The 23,295-nt window shown below is 38.1% G+C and overlaps 1 protein-coding gene across 1 annotated transcript in view; it reads right to left on the bottom strand.

Annotated features, from left to right (window-relative positions):
* The window catches only part of Brip1 (BRCA1 interacting helicase 1), a 121,785-nt gene that overhangs the window by 75,364 nt on the left and 23,126 nt on the right, over positions 1-23,295 (bottom strand). The window contains exons 6-8 of the mRNA XM_042054873.1: positions 12,687-12,977; positions 7,667-7,888; positions 4,886-5,085 (exon numbers count right to left, since the gene is read on the bottom strand). Coding sequence (XP_041910807.1) covers positions 4,886-5,085; positions 7,667-7,888; positions 12,687-12,977 — 713 coding nt within the window. The remainder of the gene's footprint in view (positions 1-4,885; positions 5,086-7,666; positions 7,889-12,686; positions 12,978-23,295) is intronic.

Here is a 23,295-nt window from a genome sequence, read left to right as displayed (position 1 = left end):
ATGGTTCTACAACAGCAAGACCTAAATATACAGAAGAAAACAACCTTTAACTTTATGAAAATGATTGAGGCCCTTAAAGAGGAAATGAAAATTTCCCTTAAAGAAGTGGAGGAAGCCGGTTGTGGTGGCTCATGCCAGTAGGATTTGCTGAAGGAGGCAGAGGCAGGAAGATCATGAGTTCAAGGCCAGCCTCGGGTACACATTTTTCTCTTGAAAAAAAAAGGAGGAAGAAGAAGAAAGAAGGAGGAGAAGGAGAAGAAGGAGGAGGAGGAGGAGGAGGAGAAGGAAAAGAAGAAGAAGAAGAAGAAGAAGAAGAAGAAGAAGAAGAAGAAGAAGAAGAAGAAGAAGTAGTAGTAGTAGTAGTAGTAGTAGTAGTGGAGGAAAAGACAAACAAAAATTTGGAAGAAATCAATAAATCCCTTAAAGAAAAACCAAGAAAAAGCAAGCAAACGGGTTAAAGAAATGGTTCAGGACTTAGAAACTGAAATAAAGGCAATAAAGAAAACACAAATTGAGGGAAATCTGGAAAAGGAAAATCTGGGAAAAGGATTAGGAGCTACAAAAGCAAGTGTAAACAACAGAATATAAGAGGTGTAAGATAGAATTTCAGGCATTAAAGCTATGATAGAGGAAATAGATTCATCAGTCAAAAAATGTTAATACAACAAATTCTTAACGCAAAATATCCAGGAAATTTGGGGCACCATGAAAAGACCAAACCTAAGAATAACAGAAATTGAAGGAGAAGTCCAGTCAAAGGCATAGAAAATATATCCAAGAAAATCATATAATTAAACTTTCCCAACTTAAAGAAGAACATGCCTATGAAAATATGAGAAGCTCACAAAACACCAAATAGATGGGACCAAAAAAAAAAAAAGTCTCACCACATAACACTCAAAACACTAAACATACAGAATAAAGAAAGAATATTAAGAGCTGCAAAGGAAAAAGACCAAGTAACATGAAAAGGCAAACCTATCAGTATTACTGTGAAACATCTCAGAGTCAAGAGCACTATATGTTAAAGATTGTAGTGATTTTACTGCACTTTTTTTTTAAAAGAAAGATTTATTTATTTAATGTGCACTGGTGTTTTGCCAGTATATACTCTGTGTGAGGGTGTCAGATTCCCTGGAACCGGAAGCTGCCATGTAGGTGCTGGGAATTGAACCTGGGTCCTCTAGAAGAGCAGTCAGTGCTCTTAACCACTGAACCATCTCTCCGGCCCCTGTACTTTTAAAAGATTTCAGAAACATAATAGTTTAATTAAGGAAAACAAACATTTTTAGTATTTTTCTACTTTTATTTTTTAACATGTAAGTATTTGGATCATATTGTGTTAAATGCTTGATTTTGAAAAGTCCCGTTTGAGTTAGTACCTTGAGTTTCATGACAAATTCTGCAATGAATTTTGGCTTGGGAGTAGGACACAATTTCCAGCTTCTGAAATGCTGTTAAATACATTTCTGCCATTTGAGGAACTAGAAGGAACTGAGGAACTGGATATCCAGTGCTACATATACATGTGAAACTGTGTTCCTCATAGATGATTATAAAATCAACTATAAATCAACTCTGAAAAATGTTGAAGATAGATGGCTTAGTTGCGACCAAACCCAATGACCTCAGTTCAAGTCCCAGAACCTACATGGTAGAAGGAGAGAACAGACTCCTAAAAATTGTTCTCTGATCTACACACACACACATAAAATGTAGTAATTTTTAAAAACTGAAGATGTTCTGTTTCTTACGGTATCAAATATTTAGCTAACATTTAATTTTTAATGTAAAAACATTCACCTTATTAGTACACAAATTTGCTTTTGTCTTTACAAAGTAATAAAATTATATGAATATCAAAGAACAGTTTTTAAATATTTCTTCGTGATTTATTGGACAGAAAGGGGTTCTGAGTTCAAAGTCTTTAAGAAGCCCTGTTCTAGGCTGTATCACTAGGTTACATTACTGAGCAGAATACAGAGCTAGGAAAGAAATCAGGCCCCAGGACCAGGTCCTCAGGCATTCCAACAAGTAGACATCAAACAACACCGAGGAAGAATGGACTATAAGAAGAAAACCAGAGACCTCACAGAAGCTAAGGCAAAAATGCTTTTCAGGGATGACAAGATGCTCAATGGGTAAAGGTGTTTGCTACCGAAGCTGGTGATCTGAGTCCAATCCCTGAAGCTCAAGCTCACATGGTGGAGAGAACTGACTCCTACAGATTACCCTGTGAGCCTAGTTGTGTGTCCTGCCTTAAGTACACACACACAAATGCACACACAACTTACATTTTTAATTAAAAATGAGAAACAAATGAATGAAAGCATGAACAAATGAATGAATGAATGAATGAATGAAGCATTGGCTATGAAAGCCTAATGACTTGAGTTTGACCTGCAAAACCCACAATAAAATGAGAAAACTAACTCCCAAAAATTGTCCTCTGACTTCCCCATATACACTACCATGACATGCATACATATACATCAAATATACACACAATAATAATAATAATAATAATAATAATAATAATAATAATAATAATAATAATATAAAGATTTTAAAAATGCTTTTCAAAAGGCTGGTCATCAAAAACATCCAACCTTGTTGAGATGTCAAGATAACAGAAAAACAGCCATTGAACTTGGTGGCAGATCACTGGTGCCTTGACAAGAACAGCGGCACCAGGGTGAAGAACGCAAAATAAAAAAGACAATCAACTGTGGACTACAAATTATGCTGTGAAATAAAAACGACAAAATTCTACCTGAGAAGCTACTACGAAGAAGACAAGCAAGACTGATAAAGTGGCTTGTCACCTGATGATGAAATAAGGATGGTCCGAGTTCTATCCCTGGAACCCATGGAGAGGTGGAAAGACAGAACCAACTCTACAGAGTTATCCTCTGACCTCCCCATGTACCCCCAATACACATACCACACACAGAGAGACAAACAAGTAATATATTTAATACATATCCGTACACATACACACATCACAAAGGAAGACATAAGCGGGTAGCACAAAGAGAAAGGAAGGGGATTTGCAACTCTTACTATACACAGAAGGCTGATTCCCTATTAAACAACGAGCTTCTATACACCAGTAAGAGAATCACAGCAAAGATCAAGAAAAATTTCAATAAGTAGTTAATACAAAAGGAACCTATAGGTTGACTTAAAGATGTTTGACTTCTTTCATATTGAGAGAGATGGTAAGTGAAAACTACTCTGGGCTATCACTTTTTCACATCCCAAGGTAGAACAAAATAGACCATCAAATGAAAAGTCAAATACAATAAATACCAGGTATAGTATGCCATCATCTGGGAAAAAATGAGAAGCAAGAGAATTTATTTATATTGACTCATTCATAGACACACACACACACACACACACACACACACACATACACAAATACCCTGAAGAACCTTGTTTAGGAGAACTAGGACTAAATAAACAAGGGATGGGATGAAAGGTAGTTTTTACTAAATATGTATAGATTATGTCCAAACCACGTGACTATACATTTAAACTTTTCAATGTACAAAATGAAGAAAACAGAAAATGCCGGAATGCATGCGATGAGATGTAGTCAGAAAACTTTTAAGATAACATGATTCTAGAATAAAGTATGAAGGAGAAATTATCTAAAATAAATTTTAGTAAAATTTGTACTAAATCTATTTTTTTAAGTACTAAAACCTCTCCATTAATTAAAGCCCACCAAACTAGAATCACACTTGAATAATGTAATAAATAAAGCTCTAAGACACTGGAGAGTTGACACACCAGCTAAGAGCACTTGCTGTTTATGTCAGCCAGTTTTATGTCAACTTGACACAAGCTAGAGTCACTTGAGAGCAGGGAACCCCAATGAAAAAACGCCTCCAAAAAATCAGGATGTAGGCAAGCCTGTAGAGCACTTTCTAAGTGATTGTGGGTGATGCCATCCTTGGGCTGGTGGCCCTGGGTTCTATAAGGATGCAGTCTGAGTAAGCCATGGGGAGGGAGCCAGTAAGCAAGCCCCTCCCCCGAGAGCTCTGCATCAGAGCCTGCCTCCTAGTTCCTGCTGTCTGAGTTCCTGTCCTGGCTTCCTTCAGTAATGACTATAATATGGAAGTGTAAGCTGCACAAACCTTTTTCTCTCCAACTTGCTTTTTGGTCATGCTTCATCACAGAAACGTAAACCCTAATTAGGACCCTATTCTTGCCCAGGTTTCATTCCCAGAACCCACATGATGGTTCACAACTGTCTGTTAACTCTAATCCCTAGGATCCAATGCCCTCTTCTGACCTACGTAGGTACTCATGCGGTACACTTAAATAATACATGCAACCAAAACACTCATACACATAAATAAAATAAATCTAAAATGAAAGATTATGACCCAGAATTTAAAAATCTTAATTTCTGTTATTTAATTATTTTAGTGAATTAAAAATGGGTTCTTGAAATTATTAGCTTTTAGAAGTCAATTACTTTCATTAGTCTTTTGAATAAGACAGAAAATATGACCAGCTTTTAAAAAGAGCTAAACTGATAAAAAACAACCCATTTCCCAGATATCCTGGTTAGTCAGTTTACTAACTTAATTTTATACTTTGTATGTGTATGTATCTGTGTGAATGTATGCCACATGTGTGCAGGTCCCCAAGGAAATCAGAAGAGGGCATTAGATCCCCTGGAGTTGGATTACAGGTGGAGTTGGAATGATAACTGTGAGCTGTGGGTGCTGGGAACTGAAATCAAGTATCTGCAAGAACAGCAAGCACTCTCTTCAGTCCCTAAGTTTACTAACTTTAAGATAACCCGACATCAAGTATATCTTTAATACAAAAAGACAATGCAAATACACAGAGAGACAAAAATTCTTACTTAATGAGGTTATAACACACATCTCGTAGGGGCTCGTGGTTTCTCTTCCTTATATTATTGTTGACCAAACTATCCAGTTCATCCCGAGCAAACCTAAGCTGAACCTCTGTTACACTGTAGCTTGCTGACTCCCGAGCACATTCTTCAATGTTATGAGCTTCATCTAAAATGACAACTTGCTCTTTCAGCTTTATATCCATCTGTAAGATAAAATAATTTTCTATTAAAACATTTGACAAAATGAACTGAACAGCAGTAGGCAAAAGATTTTGTTTAAAAATTCACAATATAGGCCAATACTGCTTGTGCAATTTACATTAAAAAACTAATATTCAAGCCTTAAAACAACTTCAGAAACACTAACATCTACCAGATACCAGTTCTATACCATAGAGCTCACATTTTCATTCTAAGAACACTTGGTAACCAGCCTCTCAATGAACATGTGCCTATCAGCTGAGCATAGACGAAGGTACCACTGGCTACACAGATGGTATACAATTATACAATAAAGAAGCATTCAGTACAATTTTAACACTGATGACCAAACACTGATGTGTTTTGTGTGTAATGCTGTGACTAAGCACAGGGCTTCATGCTTGCCATGCAAGCTCTTTAACAGATGAGCTGCATCCCTATCCCTGAAGAGAAAACCTTGTAAAGGGAAACAAGAAGGCAGATTCAATGATTCCCAAAGCTAACATGAAGTGGCACAGTACATGTCTGACCCAAGACCCTTTATTTTGAAGACTGCTCTTCTCCGGCTGATGCTGGTAAGTCTACTAATCTGCAGATCAAGTGACATCATGTTTCTCAGGGTAAAGCACAGCTCAGAACCAGGCTCATCAGGTAAAGTATTCCAATCCTCTATGGTCAGAAATTGGCTCAGATTCAGGAATGGACATGCCATCCAAGCTGAGCTGAACAGAGAGACTGGGGGGATGCATGCAAGCTCACACCCTTTCCTCCAGGTTAGCTAACTGCCTGTGGTTGTCCTTGGTCCCACAAGAAAAGGACTTCCTAAGAACGAAGCCATCATAATGAAGAAAAAGCCAACACTTTCTTCTTAAGCTCTTTTCAAGTTAGGTTTGTATAACTTGGAATAGAAAATCCTAAGCAATAAAACAAGGAAATTTTATTAAAGTAACCTCCAATAAATGATTTTGAGAAAGTAATAACATACACAGGTCTGGGAGTGACTGAAGAGAATTATGAGGCCAGACACAGACTGAGGTTACAGAGAGGGATTTCGAGGAGGACAGGAGAGAGGCAGAGCATTTCAGTGGGTGTAATCAAAACAAACACAGGAATCCCTGAGCGGTTCTAAGGCGTGCTCAAGGGATCCACTTGGGAGTTTTAGGAAAGGCTGAAACGGCAGTTCTATGCCAGACTACTGAGCATCTTGAAAATGGGACATGAACTCTATCCCACAGCAAAGGAAGAAATATATTTTCAAGTCAGGGACTGACAGAATGAAAGTAACATTAAGAAGGCTGTCCTCACTAACACTGTTATATCTGATGCCTAACTAAGAGCTACCCAATGAAAGGTACAGCAGTAGAGAATAATGGTATGGCAGTAAATAAAACGCCTTACTGAGGCCGGAGAGGAGGCTCTGTGGTTAAAGGCACTTGACGCTCTTCCAGAGGACTTGGGTTCAATTCCAACACCCACAAGAGGGCTCAGAACTCTCTGTAACTTCAGTTTATGGGGGATCCAACACCTTCTTTTAGCTTCTGTGGTCACCTCACACATATGTTACATAGGTATACATTATGGCCAACACGCATACACATATTAAAAAAATTAAATAAAATATATAAAATTTAAATGCCTATTAATTCTTAACTTAAAAAGCTAGAGCTGGAGCTATGTATGGCTCAATTGGCAGAGCACTTGCCTAGCATGCATGACGCAGTGGGTTTGATTCCTAGCACCACAGAAGCTGGCTACAGTGGCATGAACCTGCAATTGGGCAATTGAGGCTGTAGGACCAGAAACTCAAGGTCATCCTCAGCTAAGTAACAAGTTCAAGGCTAATCTGAGCTACATGAAACCCTGCCTCAACAACAACAACAAACCTAGAAAGAAACAGAAAGCTAATATGAACTGCATAGTCACAGCTAAAGAAAGCAGTAACTGGCTATACCAAATCGTTTACTCTTTGACTTAGGCAATAGTGATTATAACCTCTATAAGAACCAGGCAAATAAATAAAATTTAAAGTCCACTACCAAAAAATTCACAAAGCACAACTTTTACAATACATATTCTCTTCACACAGCTTCTTCAACACAATAATATCACCCACTCCCCACAGAGAAATATTTTTAGGTAAGTCTTAACTTCGTGAATGGAGAGAACAAGGGTTATATAATGGTTTTCAATGGGGACAATTTGGCTCCACAGGGGAAATGAGGACATTTTGGCAATGTCAGAGTCATCTCTGACAGTGACAACTTTAGGGATTGTATTGGCATTCTCAGAGACAGAACCGGGGTTACCACTAAACATCACAAAGCACAGACAGCCTGTCACAGCCAGGTGACTCACTCAAGCTTGAGGAACACATTACAGTTCGAGCCTTAACTGCTTATTACTTTGGAAATTAAAATAACTGGGTTAAAAAGTCACCTTTTAATTCACCATAGAACACGTGTTCAGTACTCTGTTTACATAAACTCGACACAGAGGGAAAAAGACATAAAACATCTAAAAGCTTCCACATTCATCACCTTTATCTCTAAGTAGCGGAAACTTCTAATTTTCATAGGTACTCACGCTTTCCCTTATTTGTGCGTCCAAGAGGTAGTTGTAGGGACAAAATACTATGTCAGCATCATCTACCAACTCCCGAGCTGTGTAGTAGGGACATGCCTTCAGTTTCCTCCCGAGGCCGACAAGCTCTTCTATGTCCCAGGCTTTGTACATCCCCTGAAGAGACTGCAATGTCTGTTGGTTACTAATTTTATGGACACCATGGTAAAAATAGCAGGACTTTCCCTGAAAACAGACAGACATAACTGAAATGTGAGCCAGCTTTGGAATAGAAGGAATAAAGTAAGATTATCACAGAACCAAAAGCTAATAACCTATAGAGAAAACAAATACTTCTATACTTCTAATCACAACTGTATCTTCCTGCCAAGACACAGGAATCTCACTACGCTGCCCATATTGACTTTGAACTCTTGGGCTCAAGTGATCTTCCTGCTTCACCCTAGTAGCTGGAATTAGAGGCTATATCCAAAACCATTTAAAGAGATTACAGTACTTCACTCAGAATCAGAGAGAACACCCAATACAAAATCAACAAGAAAAACATGCTTATATTGTTTGATGTAGCCATGCTATTAGCATAAAGTATTCCTGGAAGATGAACAAAGAAGTGATATTTCCTGATGGTTTTAGAATGGAATTAGATGATAGGCATAGGGAGAAAATTTCTATTGATTCTCTTGTCTCTTTTCAAATGTAGGCCATGTAACAATATTAGAAGTAAGGAAACAAAAAAGAGAGAAGGAAAAGGAAATAAAATACAAGAGTACTCCCAAAATTCCAAATTATATTATTCAACACATATACTATTAACATTTTCGTGTCTCTCATTTTTTTGTTTTGTTTTTGTTTTTGTTTTTCAGGACAGGTTTCTCTGTAGCTTTGGAACCTGTCCTGGAACTGATCTTGTAGATCAGGCTGGTCTCGAACTTACAGAGATCCACCTGCCTCTGCCTCCCGATTGCTGGAATTAAAGACGTGCGCCACCACCGCCCGGCACTCAACATTTCTTCTATACACATGTATAGAAAGTTACATCTCTACAAAATGACCCAATATTAAGATTAAAAACAAACTGCTATCAGGAAGATCTCATTTCACTGTTGCGCATGTGCACACTGAGTTAGTATGCCGGAACTGAACTGGTTCCCTTCATACTGGGCGTTTAGACTGTCTTCATGCTTGCAAGGGAAGCATTGCACAGCTGAGCCATCTCCCCAGATCTTTACCTATTTTAAAGGTGAGAAACAAAATCTTGTTTTGATGTGTACTTTTTATATTTCTACCAAGGTGTAATGTTTCTTTGAAAGAACGTCCTTGTGTGTGTGGTGCTGGACACTGAGTCCAGGGCCTCACACACTCAGGGTAACCACTTTACCACTGAGTTACAATCTCCAGTCCCTGTATGAACATTCAACATAGTGTCCACGGTAATTCCTATTTCTTTGATGTTATCTATTAATGCCTTTGCTATTATGTTTCTGGAAGTAAAAAATACATAGTATTAATTAAAAATTAAAATTTTGATAACTCACTCCAAGTATGAATATGTCATATACCAATTTTAACTGACTAAAAGCAGGGACAAGAGATATAGCTCAGTGTTAAGAGCACTTACTGCTCGTGCAAAAGACCTGGATTTGGTTCACAGCACCCATATGGCAGCTCACAACCACCTTAACTGCAGTTCTGGGGCACAGGAGGCCTCTTCTGGCCTCCACACATGCAGTGTTCAGGCAGGCTCATCACATACACATACATTACAACAATGTATTACAAAATCTAAGATGCATAAACGTAGCCCAGCGTGGTGGCGGGTGACTATAATCCAAGCATGTGGGAGCCTGAGGCAGGAGGATAGAAAATTTAAGGCCTACTGACCTTCATAGCAACATTCCCAATTAAAATAATAAGTTAAATAAGTGAACGAATAAATAAAATGTATGAAACTAATAGTCAAGTTACAAAAAAAAAATCAACAAAAATTTAAGCCTTGAGTACTAGAAGCTTTGAATAATGGGAAATTTGCCAAAATTAAAAAATTCTGACTTTTATCATCAATGTACACTATGATAAAAATTAGATACATGGCACAGTTTAAAAGCAAAACAAAACAAAAAACCTGCATCTAAATCCAATTTCTATGACCAACAGCAGTCAAGCAGACATGTTAAGTCATTTTAAAGAAGATACACCCTTTTAAGGCAAGGTACAGTGGTACACGCCTTTAATATCAGCACTCAGGAGGCAGAGGCAGGTGAATCTCTGAGTATGAGGATAGCCTGGTCTATAGATGGAGTTCCAGGCTAGTCAAAGCTACATAATGAGACCTTGTTTCAAAACAAACCAAATGATACACCCTTTGAAGTGACTGTGCTATTTGTTAGATTCTCTGGTGATGTTATAGTGAGAAAACCAATCACCAAATGTGTACACGTATGACTAAGTCTGTGCCAAGTGTCCCTGCTTGAAGAATAAATATGCATATATACTCTAGCAAATAATGTTTTTTAAACATTCTGGAAAAATACACACAGAACTTTGCAGAGGTTTCCTCGAGAGGTTAGAGGACAGGGGAGGATGTATCATGCTGGGCTAGCTTGGCCTCATCTATCCACCTATGTGTGTTACCGTATGGGTGACTGTATTTCTTTTCTTTTCAGGGTGAGGGGAAAGCAGGCTCGTCTTATGTAGCCAGCTACCCTTAAATCTGCAATCCTGCATGAGCCCCCAGAAGACTGGGATCACCAGTGTGCACCACAATACCCAGATACTTTTCTTTAAAAAAAAATTTTGCCTGCATGTCTGTATGTGCATACCTGGTGTCCACAGAGGGTATCAGATCTCCTGGAACTGGAGTTACAGACAGTTGTGAGCTGCCATGTGGTGTTGGAAACTGAACCCTGACACTCTGGAAGAGTAGCCATCTCAGCTGCTTTGTTTGAATTTTTTAAAGAACAAGGCAATCTACATCAAAATTTTTAAAAGAATTGGCATTCCAGGCTCAACTTTAATTTTCATAATTGAAGCAAAAAGAAAAATTTTAACAGACTATCATTCCAGTATGGTGGCACTTTGAAAGAGACTGTGAACAAAAACACATGTACCTTCAGATCAAGCCAAATAATCAGAAAGTTTACACTTGAAGGGCTCTTAGGACAACAGCTCTGTGCAGGCTGACAGTGAAGCCCAAAGCTCATCCCTTTTAGCCGTGTAACAGGACCCAGAGGGGAGTCTGTCATGGGAGTGTCATCACGCTGTAAACCCTTTCCACTCAATGGCAGTTATCTATCTATCGTTTCTCTTGGGGAAATCAGCCACAGTAAACACAGACACCTACGATGACTTTGTAATTGGCCCTCATTACAATACCAAATTACTCTGAGGGCTTGGGAACAAGAAATGAACGCTTGTGCATACCCGGAAGGTAAGCAGTCTGACACGGAGCTGGGAGACAGCACGCCACAAGCAGCTCTCTCTGCTGACTTCATCACTAACGTGCAAAAACAAACTAGCTGTTCATTTCAAGCCAGTGGGAAGTTCTGAGCATCCAAGCCTACCAAACTGTCTTACACCTGAAACTTCTGAGCATAAAGACCAAATGCAAACAGTACTGCAGGATTCTAGACTATCAGACAAAATAAGGCTATCTGCCTTAAAACTTTTCATTGCTTTCACCAATATATTTTAACTTATATATTTCCTACAAATGCACAATAATTTTTGTCAAGAACGAGTGAAAAAGATTTTAAAACTATGTAACGGCAGACAGCACTTGGGTTTAGCAGAGCGGTCAGTAACTCATGGAGGCATTTGTAGTTTACCACAAAACCCTTTCCTTGAGCACCTTTAAACACATACAGTAAGAGATTCCACGTCGTTCTTCAGCTAGTCAGAAAGAACTGAAACGGCAACAAATACGACTATAGAATTTCAGCAGTGATTTTGACCGAATGATTCTGTTTCCTTCTTTGCTCTGAACAGTCACTCAAGCCTGTCCACTACGCTCCTTGCTGTCACTGAACGGCCAGTCTCTCCGACTACATAAAGCTAAATAGCTACTAAAATATGATGTGAAGAGGCATTAAAAAACCCAAGTAAACTCTCATCTGGTTAAAAAAAAACTGAGAAAGAAAACCAATGAAACATAATTTATTCATATTATACGGGAGGAGGTGATCCATCAATGAAACAAAACTTTTAGGACTATTACTCATAGTCTTTTGTGTAGAATCAACTCTGATAAAATAATAGAAAGACAAAAAAAAATTTCAAAGTCTACATCATTGCTCACTTTATATACTGATTCACTGGCTATTTCGGAGAACAATCTCATACTTACAACTTCAATTTTCAAGCAAATTAGCTACAACAAATGCAGACTCCCAAAATGATACTGCCCAGGATTAAACGGTATTTACAACAGCATGTCCTTCCTCATTCTACCCAACCTAAGGATTCATACCACTCCAATTCCCCTGGAAACATTTAAAACCACGTAAACCATGTAAGGCATGTAAGGCATGTTATACATGGTTTTAAACTAAACAATCCCGCAATTTTTTTAAAAAAGTCTGTACTAATTAGAAGTATAAATTAAAATAATCATGTATTTCGACATTACAAATTTCAAAATTTACTCAGTTTAAACTATCTTATTTTGGAGTTTTTAAATACATAAATTATGCTGATTAGATCTAATCAGATAATATTCTTATAACATTTTATGCCTTCATCTGACATCACTCATGTTCAACTATTTTGGGTAGAAGGATTTAAAAGAAAAAGATCACATCTCAATACAACAGAAATTAATATCATGGAATTCTATTTATTTATTTATAAGTTTTAAAACCAAAATCTATCAATTTAAATATGAATTAAAATTTTCTTATGGTGATATTTTTTAAATAGTAATTAATTCGATTTCATATTATTTAATGATCAGTATATAAATATACAGAACATGTATCAAGAAATTCAGTCTTATTTCTTTTCTCTACATCAAAGTAATCCTACTCACGTGTTTTCCATCCAGCAGTTCCATGCATTTCTCATTTCTGTTGAAGTTACCCACCACTTCAGGGTGAACACAAGTATGGTCCCTGCTGGAAAGAATAGTCATTGGGACTCCCGAGTAAGCTGTCTTTCGGAGCTCTCTAGTAATCTGAGCAATCTGCTTGTGTGTGCGTGTCCCAAAATAAATTTTGGGTCTCTTGGATTGTCCCCCGTGATCTTTTTTAATAGTATCTGCAGAGTCTTCACTGTTTCCTTGTTTAGTAGAACAGCAGCACTTACAACGGTGGCCATCAAGCTGAAACAAGGGAAGAAAACAATGTCTGGGCCATCACAACAAACACTGTACCACCTCTCAGAATCGAAGCCCTTAAGTAATGAATCCTAATGGTCCAAGAAGCTTTCAGAGAGTAGTCTCTAATGTACCACTGAAGAAGAAACCACACACTACACGCAAATTAGTTCTCTATCTTCTCCAAGTTATAAACAATGCTTCTCCATCTTTGCATTCTTTCCGACATATTCAATTCCAAATATTTAAAGTACATCTTAACACTTCTCTTTTATAAAATTATAGTATTAAAGCAATATGACAGATTGGGTCATTGTGACATTATAGAACTGATAGTTTTTCTCATAGCATGGCTCAAATATTCTGTTTTTAAAAGGTATTTGAAATGTGGTTAACAAAAGAATAGACATAAAAAGTTGATTCTTAAGCACCACTACAAAATAAGTACAGAAAATTCTTTTCTAACAAAGGAATGAAAATGAATACAAAAATATCAACATTTAACAGTGAGTGAAAACAGGCTGCTTGCATGGAACAAGTATGCCTGAAATCCAATTACATGTGTGAAATCAAAACCCACCAGAAAAACTGTTTCTAAAATAGCTCATCCTGGACAAGCTCGCAAGTCATCCAGTATGGTAAGTGAAATCACATAACTATCTCTTTAAATTCGGCAATGGAACCTCAAGAGTAGTCTAAACTTCACCTGATTTGAATTCCCACCTCCGAATTCTGCCCCACCCCCTTTCTTGCAGGTTTAATCTATGAGATCTCACAGATTCTTAAGAAATATCCCCTTCAGAGCTTCAATTCCTCCACCAAATGAGACAGAATAAAGTCTCATCTCAGAGAAATGCTGAGAAACCATCACTGAGAGGGAAAGGGGGAACGGCACACTCATGGAAAAGACTTTCACTGCAAAGACTCGGTTTGGTAGGACAAATACTCTACTTACTGCATTAAAAAATTGTAATCAGTAAGATTAGCCTTCATAAACAAATGATAAGTCATAGTATGTTACACCACAACACTGGAGATCAAGCTGTCTTTTAGCCTCTGCTCAGTGGAAAAGTAAGTTCAAATTACTCCTAGTCTCGCTCAGCCTTGTCCACCATTAAATATTACAATACATGATAGAATGGATGTAAATGTGACCCTTCTGGAGCTGTCACTCACTGGGATAAAAGGTTCACTGATGTGCCAAATAAACATTCAGTCAAAGCAGATAAAGTTACAGTCATGCTGGAATTGTTACATTCCCCTCTCAGGTTGCCAGTAACAGCAGATTTCATTACAGAGTGCTGCCACATTAAATAGCCAGTTCCAAATATCCTGCCTTCTATATTGAATAATTACTTATTCACTGAAAGGATAAAAGAAGAGTTATGAATGGGGCCCTTGTCAACAGTGAAGCAGGAAACAGCTGACTTGTGGTTTATGTTACATATCTAACAGCTTATATTCAGAGAAAATGCAATGCAAATTATATCATGATATTTGCGCTGAATTGTTTTTTTTGGTTTCTGTAGTGATCATATTAATTAATGTACTGAGAAACTAAGGTAACTACAGGTACAGAATTATTTTACTTTTTCATATCTACAGACTTTTTACTCAATTACACTATTTCTATTCCTATAATGCTGTTGAATTTACTGGACAATTAGACTGCTAGGACCCCTTAAATCATTTTGTCCTATATGGATACATTATATAAAACCCTAAAAGTAATTCACTAAAATGGCTCTCAAGGCTTAGCAAACTCCTTTTTGAGGGAATACTTTTCAATATTAATTTCACTTAATATTTACCACTGGCTTCCTTTAAGTCCTCCTTTTTTTTCTGACTCCCTTTCAAAAAAAGACAAGTACAGAAATATATATATATATATTAAATAAACTTTTACAAATCCTTTAGTATTTAACTTATAGACCTTCACAGATATACAAACATACCTCTCATATAATTATTTTCAAATAAAAAGGAAACACTACCATATAATTTTACAACTTGCTATTTTGATTTTAAAATTTTACATTTCAAGATGGGTGAATTTAGCATCAATAAATCAGTTCTCATCTTAAAATGTTATGTAGTAGCTCTACTAACAAAAATTCATGATTAAAAATTTTTATCCCCATTAGATTTAGATACCACCTATTTCTACACCATTAATTCAGAAAAGAATAGGCCATAGATATTTTCATATGAAATATACTTTGTTTGTTAACTTTTAAAGTGAACTGAAAAAAATTATGTATTTATGAAGTCAAGGTAGATGCCTTAAGAGGACAGTAGTTACACAAGGAAAAAATAAGAATGGAATTAAGACAGTCGTGTTTTGCTCCTATGCACTCCTGAGAAAATCATATTTGAAGATAGAAAAGTGATATGACACCAGAATAAAAGCTTTTAAATAAGCATTTACCTAATAACAAAAAGGAACTGCTTATATCAAAATGATTAACTTTCAACGCTGAAAGAAAACACAAGATAGGATCTGGATCACAGCAAGGAGAGGAGATAAGAATGTATCCTGACCCGTGAATAAGCTGTGACTTTATGGCCTTTCTCTGAAACCTTTGGACTTAGAAGTACTGAAGCAGTCAGATGAATAAAATCCGGCAACTTTGCCCCTCTTGATAGCTATTTCTCCTGTTGACAGGTTTGTTTTTCATAGGGTGGTTGCTTTTTGCCTATGTTCCTTAAATGCATAGAATTTTCATCAGGACACTACAAAATAAAATTTAAAACTATTAACTTTTATCCAATATACTAAAGGCCAATAGGTAAAACACATGATCCCCAAAACTTGTCAACATTATAACCTGTAAATGGTAATGAGTTCTGACCAAGCTCTGTAAAAATGGCTGCTTCCTCTTCATGTCTAAAAACTAGCTTCACTTCAACAGAAGGCAAGAACATCCAACATGCATAGCAGCAAAAGCAAAGTATCATCTTAAAGAACAATACAGGGGACACTTGTAGACAGGACAGGAGTCACCTGTTCCAAAAGTCCTCTCAATTCTATAATGGCCAACACTGTTCTTGGGAAGCTAGCAACCAGAATATTTAGAAAAATTTCCATGTGTTTAATAATGACTTCTAGTTCTTCTCTTATCCTGTTGTATAAAGATGTACCTAAACTCTTTGAAAGAGGAGAAAAGTAGAAGTTTTGGTTTTGAGAGAAAGGCCAGCTGCTGAGTCCTCCACTACCCCTTGCACACAGCTGTGAGGAGCAACCCCAAGTGTAGCGCACTAGAACACCAACTGCTGAAGTGTCAAAGCCCTCTCCACACACTCCCTGCACACTCCCTGCGAAACAGTGTGCCTACCTATTGAAAAATAAAATGAGAAGGGTCATGAAATATTTTTAGAAAAGGAAATTAGGAAATAGAAATTAATTTCACTATCAACAGCAAGGCAGGAAACAAACAGCATTGGTTAATGTTGCACATACTAAACTATCTAACAGGATAACGGAGAAAATGGGAAGCACATTCTATCACGACATCCTGACTGAATTCCTCAGGTTACTCTGCTACTTACTGTGGGTTATCACGTCACTTCTAAAAGGAGACTATGGATTGGATCCTCAAAGTAGACCAAAAAGAACAAATTCATTCTGAACAAAATAAATATTTAGGCCAGGTGTGAAGGCATACACCTGTAACCCAGCACTTGGGGAGTGGAGGCAGGAGGATCAGGAGTTCAAGGGTATCCTTAGCTGCACAGCAAGTCTGAAGAGTCTGGACTGAGGCTCAGTCTGGAAATGCGTGTGTGCTTGCACATTCTTTTTCTCCTCTCTTTCTCTTTTTTATTTTTCCCAACCCACTAAAAACTCCTAAAGTACAGCAACTCACATTTCTTTGCAAAACTCATTCACTGAATGTGTAAGTATAATTTAAACTGTTTCCATTGGAGGACCATGACGCAGTGCCCCCAAACTACTTAACCCAATCTCACAGTTTTGAAGCCCGATGGACACTCCAGTCCTAATTTAAAGTGATCTAAGCACAATAAAGACACTTCAATAATCAAATGACTAGCCTTTAAAAGCAAAAGCACAGGATAATTTACTACTTTCTGAAGTTATGCTAATATGTGAGCCCCTTGAGCTGTGAACAACAAATTCATATCTAAGATTCAATATTAATAATTACCACCTAATAAAGCTGCCCTGGCAGGAGGCACTTCACACTCGGTGTCCCATTTCATCCATCCATTCAGCCAAGAGACATAAGAATCCTTGCTTCCACCAAGCCAAGTAGAAGATAATGACAAGGGTCACCTAACCTCATCCACAAAGAGGGCTTCTCTCTTTAATTGTCCTAAAAGGAGCAGTCTGGGGAGATTATCAATACCAGTTTCATGAATTAAGGAATTGTTTCTAGTTACTTCTGTGTGCATTTTTTTCTGATGCAATTACAAAATATACCTAGAATAAACTATATAACTAAATTCATAAAAATTACTTAAACTTGTTATTTGAATTAAATACTTTCTATCAAGAGCCATGTATAACAAAGAGTATAACAAAGAGCCAAGTATAACAAAGGAGTGGGAGATGAGATCTTTCCATTAAGAGACTATTTACAGCAAGAGTCAGCAAACCTTTTTCCCTAGCAAAATTTGTTTATCAAGGGTCAGAGAATAAATATTTCAGGCTTTTCAGGCTACAGGGTCTTATATAAGAAAAAAACAAAACAAAACATTGGGCACCTTTAATCCCAGCACTCAGGAGGCAGAGACAGGTGGATCTATGTGAATTGGAATTTGAGTGAGTTCCATCCAGGAACCAGGGATACATACAGAAACCCTATATTAAAAAAAAAAAAAAAGAAAGAAAGAAAGAAAGAAAAGAAAAGAAAAGCTCATGTGATTCAAATGTGAGAAAAGAAGTTTTTTTTTGAGACAGGGTCACTGAACTTTCCCTATGTAACCCAAAATGGTCCCAAAGTTGATCCTTTTGCCTCAGCCTCCAGAATGCTGGTATTATAGGAGCACATCTCTATATCCACCCACCCCCTTTGGAAAGGGATTTACTTATTATTTTATATGTATAAATGAAAATATATACATATATAAAATGAACTAGAATTTTATGTACGAACATATATACAACATAGCAATGTTGAACAAGTTGAGTATGACCTAAATGTAATTCTCTCTATAAAATTCCAAATAAATTGAAGGTAGAGATAAAAATATGAAACTTTAAGTAGAGAATTAGAAAAGACTACTCTAGTAAATAGTCACAGTGGTCAGCAATATCTGGGAGAGAAACAGGAGGGTCGGAAATTCAAGATAATCCTACTGAGAGCGTTTTTGGGGTTTTGTGTGTGTGTGTGTGTGTGTGTGTGTGTGTGTGTGTGTGTGCGCGCGCGCGCGCGCGTTCCTAGACAAGGTCTTGCTGTGAGCCCCTGACTGGCCTGAAAGTCACTAAGTGTAGATCAGGTTGGCCTCAAACTCAGAGATCTGCCTGCCTCTGCCCCAAGAAGCAGGGTTAAAGGTATGTACCACCCATACTGTGGCAGGAAATCAGTTTGTTTTTAATTTTTAGCGATTCCTTTATTCTTATTTTATGTGAAATAGTGATTTACCTGCATTTATGTCTGTGTGAAGGTGTCAGGTCGCCTGGAACTGACAGTTATGAGCAGCCACGTACTAGGTCCTGCCTCCCGGGTCCTCCAGGAGAGCAGCCAAGTGTTCTTAACTGCTGAGTCATTTCTCCAGCCTTGGAAATCAGTCTTAAAGTAGAGACTCCATAACAGGAGCTCAAAAAGAACTATGAATAATTTGGGTGAGGGCTTTATTCCAAAACTTGTCTGATTTTACAGTGGAAATAAAATGGCAACGCACTTCCTTGACAAGCAACTTGGCCATCCGCACTTACTGTACATAGGAAGCAACAAGGTGCTAGTCAAAGAAGATAATTTCATAGAGGCTCGACCACGCTTTTAAACTCATCTCAGTTTTAATATTCATTAATTGTCTAATAAAACATAAGGCTAAAAACCTTGAAACGCTTCTACTTTACAGATCAAAAAGACAAAGGAAGTCTTCAAGTCACTGCAAAATCCACTAAATATATAGAAGTTAAATTCAAAACCTTAAATCTTACCATCTAGCCGAGTAAAAACACAAAAACCTTTTCCTTTTTTCTTTTTAAGAATTATTTTTATCTCTGTGCTTGTGTACTTATTAACACCTGCCCCGTGGGTGTGACACCTGAGGAGGGCAGAAAAAGGTGTCCTTGGAACTGGTGTTTCGGCTGCTGTGCCCTGCCTGATCCTGGTACTGGGAACTGAGCTCTCAAAAGCCAAGAAGCCCTCTTAAGGCCTCTCTACGGCCCCTTGTCCTTCTTTATTACCATGTGTATTAAATGGATTCTTTGACAGTTTCACTCATGTGCATGATACACCTTCTTACGCTTGTCCCATCTCCCTTTCGCACTGGCAGCCTCTTTCTCACACTCAGGGCTGCGTTCTGTGATCTATTAAGTCTAACCAGGGCCATCTGTGTGACCGTGGGTTTACTTTAAAAAAGCATACATATAAAGAGCCAGTAGAAAAAGGCCAATTAACATAGAATTATAATACAAGCTGTGAGGCATAAGAAGCAGGCTTGCTGTTAACTCTATCAACCATTTGCTGCTTTCTAAGCCATCTAAACAGACACTGGGTGCCTGTTGTGCAAAAGCGCACATAAGCACACACTTCAGTAAGACAGTGCGACGGAACCCTACCTTGTCAATCACTCTTTTAAAGAAATTAAGTAGCAGTACCCTACGGCCAGTTCCATGATTAAACTGCACAAAGCAGCTGTTTATCCGCTCGCAGCAACCAGCAGGTGAACCTGATTCAATATTTATCACAGGCTTTCACAGATCGCTGCTAACCAAGCAAACGTTTTAATTAAGTTGGAACTTGCTTCAAAGAGCTCATTCAAGATGTCAATCAGCAGGTATGGGATCAGATACAGTGTCAGGTGAGGGTGTGTAATACAAATCCACAACTTTCTTCATCCCATCTCTGTAAATTAGCCTGCTCTAAAGTTCAGACTCTGATTGTAACAGACTGCCAGTCTCCTGGAATGTGTAACTGAAGTCACTCAAGTTCTATTGTGAAGGTTGTAAGCAATATGTTAAACCGCAGTGGGCTAGCACATTAAGACAGATCCTTTTCACGGCTGGTTTTTGATACCGTAAGTGTTTGTTACCCTACTCTCCACTTACTGTTTGCTTTCTTGCCTAGTGTAAATGGAAATTCCTCAACACAGTAGCCCCCGTTTCTGAAAAGTCTTGTTTCAGTAGAATTGATCGAAAGAGATCCAGAGTAGGATAATTTTTATCTGAGCTTACATAAGAAAAATTCGTGCGAGGAAAGGTCTCAGTTTAACAAACATACCAAAAAGATCAACCTGTTATAGCGTAGAACTTCTCCTGATAGCACTATATGCAGATACAATCATAGCAGTAAGTCCTGAAATAGTGATGGGCCCCACTGACCGACTTCAGGGAAATACCTGAGGTATTAAAAAAAAAAGCCGGCATGAATGGTGACACAAGCCTACAATCCCAGCATTCGGGAGATTAAGGCAGAAAGAATCCAAATTCAAGGACATCCTGGAATACATAGCCAGACTCAATCTCAAAAAGCCAGGCATGGCAGTTCACACCTGTAATCCCAGAACTAGGGAATTAAAAGCAAGATGATCAGGAATTTGAGGCTAGGCTGAATACATTAGATCTTATCTAAAAAGAAAATGAATTTTTTTTCTTTACAGAGGACTGCTACATATTTTAAGTGGAGTAAGTTTCTAAACTCACCATTTTGCAACTCTCACAACTGATGAAGGGACTGAGGCAAGCGACCTAAACTAATGTTAAAATATTGGGTGAGCTGGCATAGTGGCCCATGCCTGTAATCCCAGCACTTGGGAGGCAGAGGCAGGAATATCCCTGTGAGTTAGAGGCCAGCCTGGACTATAAAGTGAGATCCAGGACAGTCAGGGCTATAGAGTAAGACTCTGTGTCAAAACAAAACAACCTCCCCCATCACCACCAAAAACAAAATCATTGAGTGAAAGCTGTTGAGGAAATAAAATAATCACATAGTCTCAAAAATCACTACAGGACTGGAAAGATGGATCAGCAGCAAAGGAAGAACAGGATATACTTGCTGATCTTGCAGAGGACCCAAGTTTGGTTCCTAGAACCACACTAAGTGGCTTACAACCATTTATGATTCCAGTTCCAAGGTATCTGACACCCTCTTCTGGCCTCCTTGGACACCAGCACGCACCTAGTGCACATACATACTTGCAATCACACACACACACACACACAGACACACACACACACACACACACACACACACATTAAATAGTCATGTGTGATGGCACATGACTTTAATCCCAGCACCTGGGAGGCAGAGGTAGACAGAAGACTGTCTAGGTCAGCCAGGCATACATAGTGAGATCCTGTTTTGAAATAAACATTTTTAAAAAGTTACCTAGGGGCTGGGCGGTGGTGGCACACACCTTTAATCCCAGCACTCAGGAGGCAGAGACAGGCGGATCTCTGTGAGTTTGAGGCCAGCCTGGTCTCTAAGAGCTAGTTCCAAGACAGCTAGGGCTGTTAAAAAGAGAAACCCTATCTCAAAAAAACAAAAAGTCACCCATGGATTAACCATCAATTATGAAAGCTTTGACCAAGTGGTTACCCAGCATCAATAGTGCTGAAACAAGCCGGGTGCTCATGTTCACACTTCTAACACAGGAAGAGTAAGTCTGAAGCCAGCCTGTTCTAGACAAGCCTAGACTACAGAGACCCTACCTCAAGACAATACAAAAACAGTAAGATAAACTGATTTCATATGCCTCCTGATATAAGAAATGTCATTCTGAGTCACCTTGATTCTAAAGTCAACAATCAACATTAGAGTGTAGATCAGATCTTACTTAGCACAGACTAGACATGCTCAATACCTACCAAAGTACAGGAAGATTCAAATAAGGCATAAGAAAGAACACAGGAGCAGAGAAATAATGATAAAAAGACCTGTGTGCGTTTAGTTTGTAGAAACTGATCCAACTGTACATTTGACATGCACACCTGTATACATCTCAAAAATATTTAAAAATACCAAGCATCTTTGTCATAAGCTCATTATTCTTGTGAGTGGTGTATGACCATAAAGTCTCAACACAAAATGACAGAGTCTTTCTGAATGTTGTAGTCAAAGTACATTCATTCTCCAGCCAAGAGCAGCCTTTGTGATCAAGAGAAAGGCCTTCCTTATCCTGGATACTGGCCTTTGGTCTTTCCCTAGGGGTTTTGCAAAAATTTACATTTGGGACTAGAGAGATGACTCAACCGTTGTCATTGCTTTCTGCACTTCCAGAGGACACAGGCTTGGTTCCTAGCACCCTCAGACACATGGCATACAAACATACAGATAAATGAAGATGAAACCTTGCCACATTTGGTAGCACACACCTTTTTATCCCTGTACTCACGAGGCAGAATCAGGCAGATCTCTGTGAAGCCAGTAACTTTTGGCTTCAATTACTAAGACTGAAACAGACTGGAAGAGTTGGCGAGTTGGCAATATTTTCTCTAAAGGGCAAAGAACAAATACTTTGAGTTTTATGGGCTGTAGACGCTACTCAGCTCCTTTTGTTCTGTTTTTCTTTGATTGAGATAGAGTCTCACTATGTGCCAGGGTGCCCTAGAATCCCCAAGTACTAGTATGAGGTGTGGCAGCAAGTCTGGCCCTCAACTCTGCCGCTAAAGAACAAAGTGTAACAGATGTTGAAATGAATGTAAACTATTCCAACATATACACACACAAACAAAAAGAAAAAATTCTTTATAACAACGGGCAACAGTATAGCCCAATAAGCCATCACATCACAGCCATAAACCCATACAAAAAAAAAAATCAAAATGCATGTGTCAAAATAAGCAAGCAAAAATTTGAATTTTAAGTCTTTATTATGACTACACTATATCAAATAATAAAAAGCTATAAACTATAAATTTTATGATAAAAGTAAAAAATATGATAAAAGTATACATATAATACACACTAAAATGCAAATATAGCTACAAATTCCTGGTGCTTTCTCAGTATTACTCAACTCTTCTCACAAAGACAAAAAACTCCATGCCTTATATATGTTCTTGTGACTTGTATTTGGGGACTGCAACATTAGCAAACCCGACAGAGACTCAGAAATCACTTGCACCCTGTGGTTTGCTCTCTTGCTCCCCTTGAAGGCTGTGGCCATTAAGTAGGTAAGCCACCTAGAGAATGAC

Source organism: Arvicola amphibius, chromosome 4 (genome assembly GCF_903992535.2).
Source record: "Arvicola amphibius chromosome 4, mArvAmp1.2, whole genome shotgun sequence".
Classification (NCBI taxonomy): domain Eukaryota; kingdom Metazoa; phylum Chordata; class Mammalia; order Rodentia; family Cricetidae; genus Arvicola; species Arvicola amphibius.
This window is presented reverse-complemented; position numbering and strand designations above follow the sequence as displayed.